At 38.5% G+C, this 21,528-nt stretch overlaps 1 protein-coding gene across 1 annotated transcript in view; it reads right to left on the bottom strand.

Annotated features, from left to right (window-relative positions):
* The window catches only part of PRTG (protogenin), a gene marked incomplete at both ends in the record, with an annotated part of 78,136 nt that overhangs the window by 30,605 nt on the left and 26,003 nt on the right, over positions 1-21,528 (bottom strand). The window contains 9 exons of the mRNA XM_080626437.1: positions 5,335-5,523; positions 5,862-6,167; positions 7,687-7,851; positions 11,791-12,038; positions 12,690-12,849; positions 13,421-13,579; positions 14,743-14,880; positions 15,196-15,329; positions 16,294-16,438. Of these exons, the coding sequence (XP_080482563.1) occupies positions 5,335-5,523; positions 5,862-6,167; positions 7,687-7,851; positions 11,791-12,038; positions 12,690-12,849; positions 13,421-13,579; positions 14,743-14,880; positions 15,196-15,329; positions 16,294-16,438 (1,644 nt within the window). The remainder of the gene's footprint in view (positions 1-5,334; positions 5,524-5,861; positions 6,168-7,686; positions 7,852-11,790; positions 12,039-12,689; positions 12,850-13,420; positions 13,580-14,742; positions 14,881-15,195; positions 15,330-16,293; positions 16,439-21,528) is intronic.

Here is a 21,528-nt window from a genome sequence, read left to right as displayed (position 1 = left end):
TCTCAGCAAATCCCTTATGTTTTAGGTAATAAGTAGTAGTAGCAAGCCTGTTACACACAATCAGGAGAATTGACAGATAAGAGGTTTAGTTTAAGGATGTAATCAGCGTGAGTAAACACTAGAGTGACCCAGCCGTAAACAGTGGATATAAATGATAATATTTGTCCTGGTCACCTACTGAGCTATTAGACACTTTTCACTATGTAACAATGTAAATATAATGGCTACAGTATATACAGCACACAGTGCTACCATCTGGTGTTCCAAGCAAGAAAACTGAGCTTTTAGTTGATGTTTACTAAAAAATAAAGTAATTTCTGATCCTTTTCTTAGACAGAGCTGCATAGTTTGCTCAAATCAACATTTAACTGTGAATGTCTGACATAAAATATCTAAGCAGAAATTGTATATCTAGCACTAGATATTTCATTAAATGCTTTTTGAGAACAGTTAACTATGACATAAACAAAAATAAAAAGAATAGTGTTGAGAGAGAAGATCTGTATTTCTTTCACATCATTTCATGAAACTGAACATGGAACAACTGGCTCCCTGAATTTGTATGGGAATCCCAAGCTAAGCTTCCATAGTAACTTATAACCAAAAAGCAGTATCAATTCCCACATACACAATTTTGGATACCCTAGAATTTTTAGATACAAGTAGGTAAGATTATTTTGGCACCAACAAAACCTGGGATAAAACTGAAATTATAACCCTACCTATCAGAAAGCACTCCATTAACATATGTAATGCTTTTACAGTATTCCTTTTCCATATCACAGTATTTGCAGTTCATAACAAGATGTCAAAGCTGTCAAGATGCCATTATGTTTTTTAATTTACATTTTGCTAGCACATCCACCTGCAGTATGGTGCAAACAAAACCACTGTGTCATATCTGACCATCCCATCAACTGCTTTACAAAACTTCATAATCACTCTTACAGAATCATTACAAGAGACTCTTAGGTGACATGCATCAGGCACTTTAATAGGAGAAATTCTTTGCACTGACTCTTCTCACACACCTTTATTCAATTTCTATAGACTGTAGATTGACCCTGTCATCTTTGCTGACCTGGACTAAAGCTTAGCTATAATCATGGTTGTAACACGACATAAATAGATCCAGGGGAAATTAAACAACTGAAGGCCAGGTCTCTGGGGGAATGCTAAGTGTAGTATGTAGTTGGCTAATTCTTCAGCACAAGCCCCCTTTTCAGAGGAGAGTGCCATGCAGGGTCAACAAAACGTGTCTTTGTGTCATTTACACTTCGCCAAATTCTTGACTTGAAATTCTGCCCAAGTAAAGGAGGGTGGGCAAATGCACCTTCCCTTATTTCCCCTCTGTAAAGAGAGTAACTGGAAAGAAAGAAGACATCGAAGAGCTTTCAGGCAGGGAAGTTTTTCTGATTAAGACCAAATTTTTGGAGTAAATCCCACAAATGAATCTGGCAATCCAATTATTTTTCTAAAAGAAAAATAATTACTGAGGCAGGGGAAAATGCCACCAGGTAATGTGAAACTGGAGTACCAGAAGAAGCAGCAAGGGGTTGTGATACCCCTCATGTTACACAGCTTGGATGACGCCAGTTAGCATAGAAGCAGCTTTCCCAAAGAGTGAGCTGCAGTCTCACCAAGCCTCAGGAATCACAAACTATTTTATGTATGTTTTTAAAGCAGATACACTCCATTTCGTGGCCATCAAATCACTTGGCAGCTTCTGCCCAGTGCCTTGCAGCCTGCAAGTAAGTGCCCCAGGCTCTGGGGAGCCAGCAGTGCTCCCACAGCTCCCAGTGCAGGACACTCCTCACTGCAGGCTGTCCTGGGGAGGGCCCTCACCTGGGAAAGGCCAAGCTATGGGGGCTCCAATGCTCAAGGCATTTTCACCAAAGCTAACAGACCAGTTTATCCATGCCCTAAGGTGTCTGCCTGAAAATGGTTATTTACTGTCACATCATCTTGTATGCAACAGAAACAAAAGAGCACCTAAGGGGCACATCTCTGCCACAACCTGCTTGCCTCAGGGGTTCGTGTGAGTCTCTAAGTTAGCTTTGTCACCGAAGTGCAACTTTCTGAAACCTTCACTGTAGCTACCACCACTCGTGGTGGGACAGGTCTCAGACAGCAACTATGGAAGAATGAATTAGCAGAGTTAATTATTGCTTTCCTCCCTCCCTCCAAGTGTAGAAGGCATTAATGGCACAAGAACATGTTGCACTCCTCCATCATCAGTGGCACTCTAATTCATTTCTAGTATGGTAAGAACTGAAAAATAATAAAAAGCTCAGAGAGGGAGATGTCCAGGCAGCTTGAAGAATAGCACTCTTGCATTACAGCATAATAAATGACCATGATTTCTTCAGTTTGCTAACTAGATGTAGTTAGCTAAAGAGTTCCTAACTCCAATAAACCAGATAAGGTTAAAACGGGTTCCTCTGAGTCACTGGCCTTCTTGTACAGGCTCTACCTTTCTACTGGTCATATAGCTGCAACCGCAGTGAGCTGTGACAGGCCAACAGTCCACCTAGTACAATAGTGAGTACCAACAGTGTTGAAGCAAAGATGCAAAAGCACATGCTTAAAATAGTCTTTGAAAAAAATAATTTGAAGACATTTAAATGGGAGATGAGCTTCTCTGGACACCCATTTTGTTTTAACTTGCAAACTTTGCCAATCCCTCTCCTGCTACACAGCAAGAAGGTTTCCAAACAAACTCTTACCAACAAAATTCACTTCAACGTCTAAACACATGTATTTTGAACCATTACAGAAACAGAACCTGTACCAGCAGACTCATCAAGTGCCACAATGAAAGACTTTCTGTTAGGGAAAATTTTCTAGAGCAGGAGGAAGCAAAGAAGGAATTAAAAATAGAGGCAAAAATGCATGGTATGCACCCAAAGGTCTGCTCCGGTGGCAAATTCAAGTAATAGTGGAATTTTACACTGGACTAGGAAATGGCCTGCTTTTGAAAAATAAATGCCAAGACCTTTAACACAAACAAATGTCTACGTGAAACTGTGGGTATTTATTTTGAAAATGGTAGCTCTGACCGATCAGATCATTTAATTCTATTTATATGGTAACTATCATGCTAAATATCCAGTTTAAAAATACACAGAAGTAACCGGGTAGACTTACACTGGAGTAAGAGAGGTCAATATAATATTCACATTGCTGTATTTCATGTTTAATCACTGTAACCTATTTTACACTAGCATTGCTGATTCTGCTTTACTTCTCACACCTGTGCCTCCATCAAGAGCCCTGTAGACATCTCAAATCTTTTACAGTAGTTATATCAATGCTATCAACAATCAATGCAGTCAACAGTGCTTATATCATCAGTGCTAATGTTCTGTTTGATTAGAGAATATTACAAACTCTGATTTTGTGATGCACTTCAATTGCCACAGAGTAAGTGAACCATCTTCTTTAAGTGCACAGATTTTGGACAACTGGCAGTTGTACCAACATCTACAGAAAGTTCCATGGGGAGACGTATTGACATGCTCCAAATGTCACTACAACTCTGTCTGCAGTTTATTAACCGTGCAAGAGAACAGGAAATGGTAGAGCAGCCTTAAGTCATGACAAACTAAGACATGAAGAGGGAATGTTTGGAAGCTACTCCGTCTTTACCACTGGGAAGCACCTAACACTATTAGCATATTCTTCCAAATTAGGAATAACTTTTTTGTTTGAGAATGTTATACAACACACACGAAACCAAAAACCTTAAAACATCCCTTTCTCCTTCGTGTGTCACACTTGCCGTATTTTACTAATTCCTGTAGCTCATAATGAAGACATTTATTTTAAAGAGGCTGCCAATAAATCAGTAATTTAGTGTCCTCAGGAGAGGCAAATGGATGACAGAACAGTAGTCCTCAAGGCGTCCGTCCAACTCATGAAGATTGAGTTTACCATAGTCACAAAAACTAGAGCTGTGACTTGCCTTGTTTTATGTCAAATTCTACCAGGTAGGATCACTTCCTAATAAGTAATATTTTAAATGTGAAATGCATAAATAAAATAACCTGGTCAAAATTATTTAGATTAACATAATTCTGTAAAATAAGATTTTAATCTGAGGAGGGTTAATGTCCTGAGAAAATCCATATTATGTAGATCACACAGTTCATGAATTTCCATGTGTCTGAAATTACTGCTTTGCAACTGCATAATGAGAAGCAAAAAAAAATGTATTTATGTTCCAGGACACTGAGATACCACATCCTTTCAACCCACTGCTCTTTTGTCTCACAGCTCTGTTAAACAGTCAGCTGCTGGCAGATGCTCTGGCTACAAATGGTCACAGATGGTCAGTTGCCCAGCTAACGCACCAGAATGCTCTCCTCAAATCTTCCCTAAAACAGTATCTCAACTGTATGCAGCAGATTTAAGTATCTGAGCATGGTCAAGAGGCCATGTGACCTAGGTAAGACTGCAGGTCAATTCTGATAGTTTAGTCAAGATTAATTCTCCACACTACCCCTAAGTAAACTATCTCAACCCACTTCAAACACAAAGTGTCAAGTCCAACGTTACTTTGGCTAATTACATTATAGATTACATCTTTTTATGAAAGAAATTCTCAGTTATATGTGTTTACAGAAGCACCGGCTACTTAGGGATGATACCAACACATCTGTACTATGTGTTGAGTATGTTCCCTCCCATAGCAAGAGCTATAGGAGGAGAGAGAGTCAGGTGATCAGTGGAAAGACTCCAATAGGACTCGGCAAGTTTTGTGCCCTAACCTTTGTGCTCAGTCCTACAGATATTTACCAGTACTACGTAAAAGTATTAACAAGATAATAACATGCACAAGGGTTATTTGCTACTATGGTGAGCAAGCACTGCTTGTTGTGTAGTATAGCTATGACAAAGGCTACAAATAACACACAAATAGGCTAGCAATACCAGAGCAAAAACCTTTGGTAGTTGGCATTAATATTTCACTGTTACTAGATCAGGCATAAATACACAAAAGTTGGAAAAAATGCATATTAATCTGAAAAGTAAAAGACATCATTTATTAGCAGTAGTTACTAACTGTAAGTTCTGTACCTTGTGATAAGTAATTAGGTGTCCTTCTTCCTCCTTACACAAGGTTTACAAGATCTGATTATTTAAGTGTTGTGAAAACATTTTGGAAGAGGATTATTCCATCAGCTGTGTAGATCAAGCTTGCAAAGCTTATTGCTGGGAGAATAGATGGCCAAACCTAAAAGTTGTTGCCTCAGATTTAAAGATTTAAGCTCTCAAAGATGTCTTTGACTTCACTGTCTTCCAGAATAGGTAAGAAATATTTTATATACTCACCTAAACCACTGACAGTATACTCAAGATCACTGGCATCCAACAGAATTGGTCCATTCTCCTGTTGGCCTTCTTCCTTGTAATACAGCTTGTACCCTTGAACAGCTGCAGTGTCCTCAGAGTCCTGCTGCCACTGTACTGTAATAGTTGTACAGTTCATCGGCTCCAAACGCAGCTCAGGAGACTTTGGTGCTGGTTTTAGAGAAATATATATAACATCCTTACATTCTAGAAACAACTAATTTTCACATTAAAATCTGGGTGCCCAAAGGTCACTCTAGACTTTGATTCTAGCTCATCTTGTACTCATAATTATTTCTTTATTATGATGTCTGACTCCCTATAAAGGTAATCTAACAATGTAATTCAGGATAAATTAGAATTGAAATGTTTTTTTAATGTAATAATAAGTAATAAATAAATAAACTAAAAGGTAGTTATTTTCAAAATAAAATGAAAACACACCAAAGATAGTCAGTACTTCCACTACCTGGTAAAAAAAAATTTAAGCTGGTAACATTAAGAATTACCTTTCACACTTGCAGCTTTGGGAGTCCGGTGGGAAGTCCATAAAGATGCCTCTCCCCAGCCAATCCTTGTTGCAGCAGTGATACGAACCAAGTACACACTGTCAGGCCTCAGGCCCTCAAGGAGATACTCATCTGAAGTTCCTGGAAGCTCCAAGACTTGAACTTTGGTCTCCGTGCTGAGACGGAAAGACAGACGGTACAGGACCACCTGACCTCTCCTATATTTTGCAGGAATTGGCAGCCAGGAGATGAGAATATCTGTAGGACTCCTGCTTGTCAAACTTATTTCAGGAGCTCTCAAGGGAACTAAAAAGGAAAAGACAAAGTTTTTGACCTCAGGGAAAAGAGAGATGGAAAACTCTCATCTGAAAGCTTAGTCTATGATGAGATACTAATAATGTAAGAGTAAATAATCCAAGAAGTTATGTAGATTCTTGTTTATTTTAAGAATTAACTTGACACTGCTCATATTTGTCACCTTCTGTATGCAGTATAGCCTTAGCAAGCTCCTCTCGGTAAGGCCTTCAATGTTTTCTTCTCTTATTACTGTCAGCAGCAATCAAAGGTAATCAGCACCTTACTGTTCTGACAACCTGACTGTCAAGGTCAGATGCAGCAGCTTAAACTGAGAGTCTAGACAACAACCTGTACTGTTGAATACTCAGTGTGTGTTTTCTTCTACCATCTGTGTAATGAGGGTAGTAACTCCTGGACAAGAGACAAGCAGACAACTGGAACTGGCAATGTTCCACACTGCCAAAGCTTAACCCTGTCATCAGTTCTAATGAACTATACTAAACAAACTATACTAAACAGTTTGTTGTCATCATGATGTTCAGATTTGTTAAATCACTGCACAAAAGTAGGGTCTTTTCTGAAATTGTGATGCTACTAACAAGCACGTAGACAAAAAAAAAAAAAAAAAAAAAAAGGTTTTTTTTGGTATAGCAAATTTTTATTCCAAATTTTCCTCCAAAATCACAGAATCCCAAGGGTTGGAAGGGACCTCAAAAGATCATCTAGTCCAACCCCCCTGCAAGAGCAGGGTAACCTAGAGTACATCACACAGGAACTTGTCCAGCCAGGCCTTGAATATCTCCAACATAGGAGACTCCACAACCCCCCTGGGCAACCTGTTCCAGTGCTCTGTCACTCTCACAGTAAAGAAGTTTTTCCTGATGTTCACATGGAACCTCCTATGCTCCAGTTTACACCCATTACCCCTTGTCCTATCACTAGACATCACTGAGAAAAACCTAGCTCCATCATCCTGACACTCACCCTTTACATATTTGTAAACATTGATGAGGTCACCCCTCAGTCTCCTCTTCTCCAAGCTAAAGAGCCCCAGCTCCCTCAGCCTCTCCTCATAAGGGAGATGTTCCACTCCCTTAATCATCTTTGTGGCTCTGCACTGGACTCTTTCAAGCAATTCCCTGTCCTTCTTGAACTGAGGGATTTGCAAAAGATGCAGTGGATATGCAGTTTGATTCATATTTCAGATTCCCAAGACAGTGTCACAGAGGTATCACCAAATTCTCAACACTGAGGGAGTTCTTACAAGATCTAGAAGTTATCTACATAATTTAATGAAACGTCTTTCAAAGCAGATAAAGACACTGTGTAATATATAATGTTGCCCTGTCAGAATGTTACTTTACTGTCATTCCTTTCATCAGCTGGCTCAGTCTTACATTGCGCATATCCTGAAGTTTCACTGACATCAATGGAAATTTGGGATCCACAAGAGCTGCTAGCACTGGATTGCACATTTTTACACAGTGCAAATAAAAATGTTCACCTAAATCAGTGCTATTTGTCTTACCATCTTCAAGGGTGTGCTGAGTCACATGATCTGACATCTGACTGGCTCCCAGAGGCATATAAGCTACAATATAGAAGGTGTAATTGCTGGCTGGTTCCAAGTCATCAATAATGTAGTGGGTTGTATCATTTCCAATGACCACTTGGTACTCTTCATTATTTAAACCTGGCATAAAGAAATCAAGAGTTAGACAAACAAAAATTCCTGTCAATCCCTAAACATCACAGTATCTTAACTTTTAGATCCTACAAAGTTATTTCATGTTCTTCCCCAGCCTACCTCTGTATTTTCAACCCTACTAAGTAAAAGCTCTTTTATGCACAGAAGTAACTGTGTCTTGCTGCGGCATAGATTATGGTGTTTCAGCATTTTCCTGAATAAGGGATGATGAATGCAATTCTAAACCCTATTTAGAATTAGTCACAACAAACTGCGCCCAATGTACAGTAACACAACAGACAAGCCCTAATAGCCTTATCATTCATACCAAGCTTCTAAATCTATTTGTTTAGAGTCAGGGAGGTTTTTTTCAAAACCTATTTACAGAGCCTTTCTATAGCAGACTGTGAGGAATGTGAGGGCTCTACTCCATCAAAAACAAATCAAACACCCCCCAAAAAAAGAAACAAACAGAAAGAATTTATTCAGCAAAAGAACCTCATTTTAGCCCTGTGAATTCTATTACATTTGATTGATGCCTTTTTTTTCCTTTAATTTGGAGAAAGGCCAATAAGAACAGACCAGAATGAGCTTCACAAATGTTTGGCTCATCGTGAATTGTTAAACATCTAAAAAAAAAAAAAAAAAAAAAAAAAGAAGAAAAAAATTGTCAGCAATTCACATTAAAATATGCATAGCAATGCATGCAGCAGTCCTTGTCTTTGTTGGGCTTTATTCCTATAGAGGAAGGCTATAAAGTGGAGTAAGTGTGGTGAAAGCTGCTGTGTTAACGAACAATTCACACCAACTGCATGTCAACTTAATCAAAACTCTGTAAGAGCCAGCTCCTCCTCTTCACAACTGAATTTATAAACAAAACGAAAGGCAAATTCCACCATTAAGTTTTCCCACATCTATGAATTAACTTGATAGCATTTTAATTAGACAAGATTATGAGCATCTCACAACAGACTAGTTAATGGCTTGTTAATTAGGAATTGCAAGGCACGATTTCTGACCTGCTAAACAAGATCCTTGAGCTCAAATTAAAAGGACTTGTTCTCTCATTGAATGGATTGCTAGGCCTCATGCAGAGGCCCTAATGAAACAGCCATAATAGAGAACAAGGCTTGCCTTCCACCACAATCAGCGTTCCCTTTGTGCCTTTTCTAAATCACTAACAAGGAATTAACACACTCCAACATGCACACTCATCAGACCCTTTTTCTTCTTGCTACTCTGACCCCGATTCGAATGTAAAATATTCTGCTTAAAGAAACAAAAACCAAAACCACAAAACCCACACCTGTTGGTTCCTACAACTAACTTGACTAAAACACTAACCTTTTTTTTTTTATTGATAGGAAAGAGGACCTGAACCTGGTTTTACAGTGAAACATCAGAATACCAAGTTGTGAAATTAAATGACTAAATGATCTTTTGTATTCAAAGTACCTACCACATTGTGAAGTCTACAGGAGGAAAAAAAAACCCTAGAAAACTGTATATGATCAGTGTATTACCCAGTTTTCCTTTCCATTTAAAGCTTATGGAATCACAAACAGCAGTACTACTTATGTTTTTCTTTTGCAATTAAATATTCTTTACTCACATTGACAAATGTGGCTCCCAACTAAAAGAAGAGAGCAACATATGAACATCAATGTATAAAGTAAAAAGTTACACATTAAAAGCTTTAAGTAAGTAAGCTGCACTCCAGTTAAATCAGATACATCTAAGAATTTTTAATTTTCATTAGGGTCTGAAAGAGAGTGTGAGGGCAGAGTGGGCAAAGACATGCTGAAAGGAATAACAAAATCAATTCCTCATTCATACAAACTATTTACACTAGTACATAATCATACAGAATTCATACAGAGTAAATAAGGTGTTGACAGTGTCAACCATGAATGCTGGCACCTCTATGGCCAGGTACGGTATGAATGTCATCCAAAGATTTTCCTTAATATTTAATCTGCATTTCTTTTAAATAGAGTTGCTTCTAAATTTACATTAAAGAAATGGCTGAAGTGATGCCTTCTCACAAAGGTATCTTCTAGGGTTTTAATAATGCCTCTGATATATAGGCAATATCCTCAGAAGGGTTTACAGACTATCACTTCGAAAGCAATTCTTTTTACAGAACTGCAAGCCATTAGCCTTTGAAACTCAACATTTTTTCTACTAAATTAGACAAAAGTATTTTTATGTCCTGATGTGGATCTTCTGCAACTACCGAATCATGTTACCAAAGCAAAAATGCATGCAGATCACCTATATTTTGATTTTCACTACTGTAATTACTCCTCTTACCAGTCCTCCCCACTCTTCCTGTGTGGATTTCTTTCTAATTCAAAAGGATGCACAACAGCATTATATCAAATAAAGTAATTATCAAGAGACAATCGGGAAAGATGAAAAGAACAGGTATCGGAGAAAGCAAGTTCCAGTAAACCAGCGGGTTTTGTTTGGTTGGTTGCTTTTGTTCAGAGTTTGTTTTGGTTTTTAAACCAGGACAAGCTACAATCTCATTTCACAAGATATAACCTTTGGATAAGCAAGCAAATAGCAGGGATTGCAAAATGATTTTGCGGAAAACACACTGCAGAAGATACCTCCTTTCACTACTGTGCAAAAGTGTCTCCTGCACAGATACACACTTCCCTAACGACAGTTTCCCAGTTTTCTTTCAAGTTACCTAGTCTCTGCTCTCCACACAGGCACCAGACATACAATTACCCAGATAACTTATCTAGTGTGACTTTACTCATATTAGCTTTAAGATGGGGTTGTGAGCACAATACCTCAGTGCCTGAAAGCATGGGGGGTAATTTCCCGCACCTCTTGTCCTCATTAGCTTTTAAAATTCTTTCCTTCCTTTCCTTCAGAAAAAATTCTCTTGTGTCCTGAAATATCCCACTTGCCAAAGCAAAGGTAGCTATTCCTGCAACAGTATTAGAGTAATTAAGCTGTCCTTCCTGTCCTCTGCTTAGCAGACAGCAGACTGGTATTCTACACAGAACTGAGCATCTGCAGTCCTGTTCTTGAGTAAACCACTTACTGAATAGAAGTGAAAAAGAAATCACTCCTAGAAAACAGAGCAGCATCACACCTTAGTTTAACCCATGCACCTAAAAAATTTGAGTAATAATCACTTCTCCTGCTTATGAAAAATGCCTGTTTTCTACCACCTTAAAGATTACCTTAGCTTAAAGCAATTAAATAATACTAATAGATTTTAAAATGTCAAGTTACTAATTTTTATTCCAACTATCCATTCCCTTTTATATAGGAATTCATATATAATTTCAGAGACTAGGATAAACCTTTCCTAGCTTTTTCAGTGTATTTTAAAGTTTAAGTATACATTTTTCATTATAGGAGACCATAGGGTGACAGGAGAGCAGATTTCGCCTTCAGCCAAGATACGTTTTAAGAGAAGATAGGTAAGTCAATAAAGTATCAATTATTCTACTCCAAAATAGACAAAAGACGGTAAAGTCAGAAGAAATCAGGAATCTAGACAAAAGAGCTGTCTCTGGTGAGCAGCCCACTCTGTAAACCTGTAGGATTCTGATGTATGCTCTCTTTCTCTGCCAAGCACACACAGAGAAGAGAGTAGGCAGAAGCTCCCGCTGAGGACGGAGGGAAACACAGGTAGCAGTACAGAGGCCCCAGGTTTTGAAGTCCCTTCCCTAACTACAAAATCTGCTCACCTGAGCAATCAGACAAGGGTGAGCGGAAAGAACACTCAGTCCCACAAATGAGATGATGTGGCAAAAGCATTTTTTCCCAAGCATGTCTGTTGATTACAATATGCATTTATATACTGGCATGCTCTGGTGCAGCCCTTGTTATGAACCATTCAAACTGGAGTCTTTGCAAGGACATTTATGCTCTTACTACACACATTTAGTTAAACAGCATTTAAATCAAACTGCTTACCTTCTGCTTTCATGTAATGCACCGAGTATGCAATCACTTTGTCGGAATTGTACAGTGGCCTCTCCCATGCTAGCAGGATTGCTGAGCTTGACATCGTTTCAGCATGGACATTGTAAGGTGCACTGGGTCTGTCTTCTGACATAACTACAGTAAGCCTGGCCCTGGAGAGAATAGATCCCTGGCTGTTCTCAGCCATGCACTGATAAATGGCATCATCTTCAGGAATGATCTGGTTTATCACCAATTTACTGATTCCAAAAAGAAGAAAAAGGAAGAAAAATCTCACATCTTGGATAAACTTAGCTTTACATAATGCAACAACAGTTATGTTTGCCTCTGCTTCATGAGTTTAGTATAACTGTCTTACATGCCACAAACTTTTCTATTAGAAATGTATGTGCAGCTATGAAATTTAGCAACTTGAAGTGTTCTTCAAAACCTGACATGCTTATGCAAAGCCAGGCACAGTGAAAACAAACCCGTAAATCTATTCCCCACCTGCAAAAAGCAGAACCTTAGGGTTGTCATTTTCTAATCAACTCCTTAATATGAGCTGCTCATTCTACAGAAGTAGTAAAATGGAGCTTCAAACTAGCAAGATTCTTGTCTCTGCTATACTACTGTAAATCCAAAACAACTCTGTGGTGAAACTCTTCAGGTCCACTCATTCCCCCACCCTGTCATTTAAGGCAGTGATCACATAAGCTTTGCAGAGGATTTTAGGTATTTACTAATCTGCATTCCTTCTGCCAAGGAAATGTCCACAACTACATCATAACTACATTTAATGTCCAATTTCGTATTTACCTGAGTCTTGCTTGGCTACATTTAGTTACTGGAATTTCATTGTTTGGCAGCACATCATTAGTACAGTTCTCATACAGCAATTGTAATCTTACCTGTTGTACATTTTTATTCTACCATTGGAGTGTATTCTCCTTCCATTTTTTAACCATGAAATTTTTGGGGCAGGATTTCCTTCTGCCTGACAAGCAAAACGAGCAGTACCAGCTCTAGGCCTTGTTAAACTTTCTGGCCATTCCACAAATGAAGGTGGAGCTACAGACAAGTAACAAGGGAAAAAAACCCCATAAAAATCAAGCTCCCATAAATGCAAGGACAGTCAGAACAATAATGAATTTTCCACACACAAACCCCTCTCCTCAGGCCACTCAAATACACATATATCCATGCAGAAAGCAAGGCACATTTGTTTAGAGATCCATACTATCTGCATAGATAGCAACATTTCCACACATTTTTGTTCACGCATTTATGAATAAAAGCAAATCAAACTCCAGCCTATGACACACTGCTCATGAAGCATACATAATATTACATATTTCTAGTTTGTTATAGGATTCATTTCTCTCTTCCCAGAGACAACACTGCACCTGGGTATTTTCCAGTGCAACTGAACTGCTAGTTTATAACTCAAACATTGAGTATCTGACACTTCTCATCTAAGTCAACAGAGAGAAGAAGGCAGCCAGAACTCTGTGACCTGTTTCATCTCTGAAGTCTCCCTACAGCCCTTGATGTTTGAGATAAAAATTCAACCCAGTACATAGCACAGCTCAAGACACACACAAGATGTTAATACACACTGTAGAAGTCAAAGCAGTCTCACCTAGCACAGTGAGAGTTGCCATTGCTACCGTGAAGTTTCGTGTGCCTGGAATAGTGGCTCGACAAGCATAGACACCTGCGTGCTGCACCTTGACATCAGAAATCATGAGGTTCCCACTTCCAAGGACACGGGTATTGAAGACGTCAATGGACTTATGGTCTATTTGACAGAGTGGGAAAAGTGTGGTTACAAGGCTGTTCAATGTATCTAAATAACTTATCTAAATAGGCTTGTCTGGGCAGGAATGGGACAGATCAAAGTTTCAAAGTCAAAAGAGAAAGGGAGATCACAGATGAGCTCTCAGAGGTTTCCATATTGCATCTGCTTTGCTCTTCAGTTATCTGAACATTCAGATGCTTGGGTCTCACCACTTGGTAAATGGTTTATATCTGAAATTCACCATCGCAGCTAAAAAAATAGTACCATTTTCCCAGTTATCCTCCCCCAGTTGCCTTACATTATGATTCAGTTCGTCACTACCAACATCTTCATCATCTTTACAAACAGGGATCATCTATCTCCTTCCAAATTATGCTGGGGATAAAATGAGTATATTTGCTTACCATATATTTTCTTCTATTTTCACAGTAAATGCTCTGTGACAGTTACATAACCTTTTTCCTACTTCTTTTGTCTGTATGAGTTACTGAATCAACCACAAAAGATATCTTTATTTCTCCCACTTTTAGAAATAAATACGCAGGAAAACTTTTCATTATTTGCTTCTACAGGTACAGTCCTGACTTTCACATTTAGGTACATGTCAGAATAAAAACAGAGGTAGCTTCCATGGAAAAATGTGATGCACTGATGAATGCTATTATTCTTACTGCATGCCCTCTCTTCTCCCCTTCCAGGCAGACTACTCAGGGTTTGACAATACCTATCCATAGTCCAAATTGCCCATTAACACAAGGTCCAAATCACATTCACACAGTGCTTCTATGAAGAAGGAAAAGCATTTACAGGATTGCTTCATAGGATGCAACCACTCCAACCAGCCCTAACTCACCACTGATTCTATTCCAAGTCACAGATCCCTTGTGGTCACCACCTGACCCAGCATTATCCACACACTGTGCTGGGGGCAGTGCCGGATTGACAGCAGAGCGCAGAGTCCAACGCCTCAGAAAACCTCAGGGCTTCTTAATAGCAGTATGAAGTATACAACTGAGAGTGTTTCACTTATCCTACCCTAACCTACTAATCGTTACCTACTACATGAAGCCTCAGAACTCTCACCTAATTGCTGAAATCCTTTATTTCCAGTTTTACTTCCTCTTCACAGGCTGAAGGTCATATGCTGTAATTTTAAGACTTACCTAACCGGCTCCAAGAGATGATTGGCTTTGGATTCCCCGTGGCTACACACTCCAGTATGACAGTTTGATGAAGAGATGCTGTAATGTTTTGAGGACCAGCTATTATAGATGGCTTGTGGAAAGGCTTCAAGTCTGAGGCTTTGGAGGTGGGAAAAAAAATTTAAAAATAAAATCGAAGAAAGTGAGAACAATAAACAAAAACTCAATTAAACATGAAATAAAACATGACTTTTTGTAAGGATGCTTAAAATTAAATTCACACTAAAGTCTAATTTCAGTAACTGTGGAAACTTATACTGAACAATATTTTAGCCAGACGACACACAGAAGCAAAATTATTATTTGGGAAAGTGGTTCAGAGGTCAGCAACAGCTCTTCAATGCATGTAAGTGTTTTTGCTATAATGTAAAAAAGAATCTAATGCCACTGAAAAAAATCTCCCATCGTGAGTACCTGGAATGACACTCAGCACTGCCTCAGTGCTTTTCCGTCTATTGGCTATTGTTGTGGCAACACATCGGTAATTCCCAGCATCCTTCTGTTCAACACCATAGATCTGAAGAACTCCTGTAGGTAAAGCGGTTATCCTGTCACAGAAATCAAAAAAGATGCAGATGAACATTCAGCCAGCAATTACCATTGTGGAATTAACTACTTGAACAGCCATTGCTACACTGACCTGGGAACAGCAGGCTGGAGGCTCAGAAACATTCTCTATATATGACTCATCTCCCCACATTTCTGAAGTACAGGCATCATTCCCTCCGGCACCACCACGAGAGCAGAGGAATTTACTTTTAACAAGTACATCCTTCTCATCCTCCGAAGCAACTTCTTTAGCCAGCTACTACATTTATACTATTCAGGTTGGCTGATTTTTGGCAGCAATTTCTGATACACTAGCACAACTGGTATATGATTCCCAAAAACCCACCTATGCTTTCAATTTTTATGTTTCTTTTTTCACCTTCCTTTGCATGCTAGGTACCTTAGACATGTTGATCAAAAGTTACATGTCAAGAAGGATGGGAGTAACTTCAATGAATACAATCTGGACAGGAAAAGATTCTAGCAAGGAGAAGGCTGTATGCTTCAAGTTAATCAATTCAAGAGAAGTCTCCCTGTGCAGAATTTCCCTAGCATGAAGTGTTTTAACTCAATTGGCTGTGCATATAATTCTTTATTGGCCCTCTAAAGAAAAACAGGTTCAGCATAATTTCTTCTGCGAAAGCAATCCCGCTAGTTCAAATCACCCCCACAGCCAAAGTCCACGTATTCTGTATCCCACAGTCCTGAGGATGACTTGCATACAAAATTCACCAGTAACAATTCATAGGTCAGTGATTATTGTGTAGACAATAGCAGGTGATTCTGGTCTGCACTCATAACACCTCTTTAAAAATTCATTAACTACTATTAATAGCTATTTTAATAGTTGACATACTATACACATGGAAAATAGAGTTGCAAGTATTCGGAGTTTCTTCTTGTAGCAGGCTCAAAATTATCACAGAAAATAAATGACATTCTAAAATGTGTAACTCTCCATACCTGTCCATTACTAAAGGTAAAGTGGTTCGATTCACTTCCCATGTCACAGTGGCAGGAGGGTTTGCTGCTATTTTACAGGCAAATCGAGCTACTCCACCTTCTTGGACCTCAGTTGAAAGTGGCTGGACTTCAAATGCAGAAATCGCTAAAAATAAGAAAACATTGAATTTAAAAGACTAAAGTGAGGAAAAATTCCTGGCTAAACCAAATTCCACATCACTGATCAACTTGCAGAAATAGCCAGAAATACTTCAAATCGTTCTCTTTTCTACATGCGAAGAAAAACAGCTCTAAGTACTCTGTCAGCTTTGCTTGATAGCATGGTTTCACTGGCTGAAGGTTTACTTAAAGTAACTTCATTTTAACCTAATTCAGCAAAAAAAGTTTCCATGAAAATTAACAACTCTCTCAAATGGAATTAAGGACACAAACGACTGACATGCAGATGGAAATCATATCAATTATTAAACTAATGAAGTTTGCGTCAACTAGTTTGGGACTGGCCCCACTACACTTAAAAGAAATATTCATTGCAATAGAAAATTTCCAAGACACTATTTGGTTCCTGACAGTCATATTTTAGTCCTTTAATAATACTCACTTTAGTAAAAGCGTCTGCAGAGCTATACAAGTTCAAGTGTTAGATAAGAACACTTTCATCCCAATAGTCCAAGTAGTCACCAAGCAGATGCCTGATGCACACAGCATCAATACAATTTTGCACATTTACAAGTTAAGGAGTTCACAAAACTGAGCCAAATGAAGTGGCAGATCAATGAATACCTTACAGCTAACAGCCACCTAAGAAATTGATCAGTAGTTGGATTTCTTTGCCCAGAAAATAAAAGCCAAAGGGAAAGGAATACAAAACCCTCAAATTAATTGCTTATTTATTGCTACTTACAACATAGCAGAAAGAACAACTCTTCAGAGGCAACTCCTTTTGGATAACTCACAACACAAAGAATTCCACATTTATTTCTACCCCCTGTAATTGCAGAGGGAACAATCTCTGCATAAGTGTAATGGTACTGACTTGATTGTTTTTCTTTTTAAAAATAATCAGATTTCAAATAAATATTTACTCTTGCATAAATTATACAGAATATTATATAAATTATACAGATAAATCAATATTCGTAAGTTAACCATCTCTTAACATTCAAGTTTTGTGTTGAAACAATTCCTCTATTTTATTTGCTTATTAATTGAAATAGTTTTTCATCCTATTTACTCTAATATGTTCTCAATAATGCTCTTATGCAGAGAGGACACATACAGTACTGATGCAGACCAAGCATATTAACTGATGCTGCTTCCCTCTGTCATTTTACTACTACTGCATAGCATCAACAGATTAATATTGGAGTGCAAAGGAAACGTGACATCACCTGACTGCTTTCCCCTCCATGCACAAATTAACTCCTAATCTTTCAAAGATTCCTGTTATCTAGTATACCTATTTTACTTCCCAGGTCAGAATAAATCTTTTTTTTTTTTAGCACTGTATTCCTGTAGTTGCATCAGCACTGCAGAAATGAGCATTCCTGATCATACCAGCAGAGTGAGTGTTGCAGCTCTGTGGACAGCCCTCCCAAAGACTCTGAAAAACAAGACAACTGAATCACCCCGTATAGCAAAATCACCTGAGAGCAGCTGCAGCTACCTGATACAAACACCATGGCTGCTGAACACCTCAAATGTGATTCAGACTCCCAGGATGCAAAAGCAGAGATGCTCCTGGTATTCGTTTTTACCGCCAGTCCTGTGTTTTTGGCAGGAGGTCCCTGCAGCTCCAGCATGCTCTGCAGTCTGTTCCCTACCCACCTTCCCTGCAGACAGAACTAGCCTCTCACCAGCAGAATTTAACCCAGTTCCCTATGTTCCAGCCTTTGTTCTTTCTTTCACTTATGATTAGTACCAGGTTCAAGAACAAAAAAAGACAAAACCAAAACAAAACCCAACCCACAACTCGCATAAAGATGCTACAACAGAACTCTTACGTTTAAAGCCTTTTGGTGGGAGACACAGGAACAGTTCTCTCCTTTAACAGATTTTGATTGCTGAGACATCATCAAAAGAAAAAAAGAGATTTAATAGTACTTTGCCTACCTTCAGAAGTTATATTTCAGGGAACAGAAACACTCAATACAAGTCAAATAACGTTCACATACACAAGGATGTTCCCATAACTTTAAACTTTCTGGGTTTGCTTTCTGAGGAATTTGATGCAGACTCTGCTCTAGTTTTCCACCACAGAGCCAGGGGGAAGTATCCAGGCTTTTCTTGCTTTCTCCCTTCCCTCCTGCTCTGTTCTAACCCCTCCCTACACAGACAACATGTGTTCACCTGAAGTCAGAATAGTATTTCCTAGTGCTATTCTTAACAGATCTTCTAAAAATAAGTAACGATTAAAGATACAAGTGAGAGTCCAAAGAGCTACAAAAGAAACTGAGGAAAAAAAGTATTTCACAGAACACAATGTCATCATGATAGCAAGCAAGAACAGGTTCGGCTTTACTATCTAGGAAATCCCATGCAAGTTGTTAACTGGAGCTGATATTTAAAGAACATTTTTCCACCTGAGCAGGAACAACCTACTTCCTCAGAAAATTAATCTTTAAAGACAGCAAAAGTCAGAACTACGGAAAACTGCACAAAATCGTCAGGAAAACACATTAATGTCACTAAATGTGGTTTTAGAAACAAAATATCCCCACTTATGTCTTGTCTAAATTTATACATTGTTTATCAGTTTACCTTAATACTTGCTCCTTCTGTATCTTATTTCTTCACGCAAATCTCTGGTTTCTTCTTAATTCTGACTTTATTTGTTCCAGTAAAATCTGTTTTTACAAGTCTATTGCTGTCTCATGAAATCTGACCTCTTTGTAACAGGCTTGTTTTCATGGCAAGCGCTGATACCAACTCAGAACCCCAAGAACAAGTAATTAAAGCAGTGCTCTTAAGAGGCCAGAGCTCTATAAAATGCATAAGAAACAAAGTCTCAAGAGACATACACTGTTCCCAAAACCAACCCTGCAAAACGCAATAAACATAAGTGCCTTTTTATTTGAGTTTTCCCCCCTCTTCTGCAGTCTATTTAACCATTTTGTTCTCAAATTTATAGCCAAAAGAAAACAATTAACGTTACTCTGAGAAGCTGATGCTCCCATCCTTTTAACTTGCAAGAAACGAAACGCTGCTTACAGAAGAAGAAAACAATAGCTAGGAACTTCATTTACTTTTATAAATTCCTGCAATTTATGCAATAGGAACATGTGTTTATACAGGTACTTTTGAATATAAGTATGGCATAAAACACATAGTTCTGTCCAGCAAAGTTAACTATGCAGAGAAATCAGAGTTCAGCACTGGTGTAAGTTCCTTCATTTACCATTGAGTCAAATATCCGCAGGCTAAAAACCCAAATGATTACTTACTGTCACATGCTGACTAAGTATTAGAGAAACACTGCTGTGTCTCTTGCACCATGCATGGATTGAAAAGTATCCTGCATGCATGCAAAAAGTTTTTTGTACCTAAACAGATCTATATAGATTTAACTGTTAAGGTACAAAAAAGTCAAACTTAAGAAGCTCATCCCTCACATCTCTTGTTTGTTTAAATACAGCAGCACTCCTTCACTCACTTTAATTAAAAACTAAATAAATAAAGAGAAACAAACAAAAATGAAACACAACACACCCCCATTTCATTCACTCCTGAAGTAAGTCCTGAAGCTTGTTCAAGCCACAAGTCCAGATAGGTCACTTGTTCCCACACATGCTGCACTTTCTACACATACACTGTGTCATTCAGTGATTTTCTGAGTAAGCTTTCTTAAGAGGAAATTCCAATAACCTACATATTTATTATTGTCAGAGTTTGATGGTTTCATCACAGCTGACAGTAGCCTGAGTCTGGACTGCAACTGCATAACTGAAGACAAACCCCCTGAATTGAAATTACTCCCTGAACTGAAGCAGTAGCACAGAACTGGGTTTCATCTAACCAGAGTGCAACAGGTATTGAGAAACTCTCCAGCACATGCTACCAACCACTTAAGTGTTTCTCAAGAGATAATGGCCACTCAGATAAATGAACTGCTCAGGTGGAAAGGACAAAAGCGCATAATGCCATTTGTAGAACTTATGTGTTAATGCTATTGGGAATTACACAATAGCCCTAACCCTTCAAACGAAAACAAGAATCTTTTCCTTTTATTTTTAATTCTCAGGTGAAGAGGTTTCACTTGAGAAAAATAAACTTGTATGTTAAAGAAAAGCTATGGCTTGTTCCAAAGAAATGGATTTCAGTTCAGCACATGATAAATCCAGTACTGAAATTTCTCTTCTTAACCCAGTTTTCATGATGCACTCTCTCTGAAACAGTGTTTAAAAATGCAACAAATATACATGTGTATTAGAGTTTTGCACCAAAGCCAACTTGCACATATTTTTCTGGAGTTCAGTGCAATTTCACAGTCCTTGAAAGAGTGAGGTTTAAAACAGATTTTGAAGGGAGTTCTGCTGTGCCATTTGGCTATATGCACATGTATTTCCAAATGGTTTGCTACTCAAATGGCACATTCTGGCATGAATATGAATTGGGAATAATCCTTGGCTGAGTACTGACAGACCCAGACACATGGCAAGACTAGAGACACATAGCTATTATCCCCATTTCTGATGAAGCAGTTGGAGTACACAGAGCTGGAGTCAAGTCATCTAATGGGTGGATCTTTGGTGTGTTTCCCAGGAGATGCTAGTAAAAATTAAAGAATTTCAGAGCTCAAGTTCTGCTGAGTACATAGAGTTCAGAGGTGAATGTCACACAAACGGAGCAATATGGGTAAAGTTTTTCATAAGTGTAAGTGAAAAGGGATTACTGTGAAAGGGTGTTCTGTATGCGCTACCACAACCATTCACCCTTAAAATTTTAATCGAGTGCTATTTGACCTCGATTTATTGTTTTTAAAATGTGAGGCATAAAAATGAGAGATTTCAAGTGAAAACATAACCTGACCTCTAAGGAAAGATTCAAAGAGCTGGGATCTGATTCGCCCTGGGGAAGGAAGCCAAAGGGAGAAATGACAGTCTTACAAGTGTACGAAGAAGATATTAGAGAGGATGGGGAGCAATTCATCAGTAAGAAAAAGCAGGAAGAGACTTTAGCTTTACCATGGGAAATTCAGGTGAGGTTGCTAAAGGGAAATGTATTAGTAAGGAACAG

This window comes from Psittacula echo (genome assembly GCF_963264785.1).
Source record: "Psittacula echo genome assembly, chromosome: 10".
Lineage (NCBI taxonomy): Eukaryota > Metazoa > Chordata > Aves > Psittaciformes > Psittacidae > Psittacula > Psittacula echo.
This window is presented reverse-complemented; position numbering and strand designations above follow the sequence as displayed.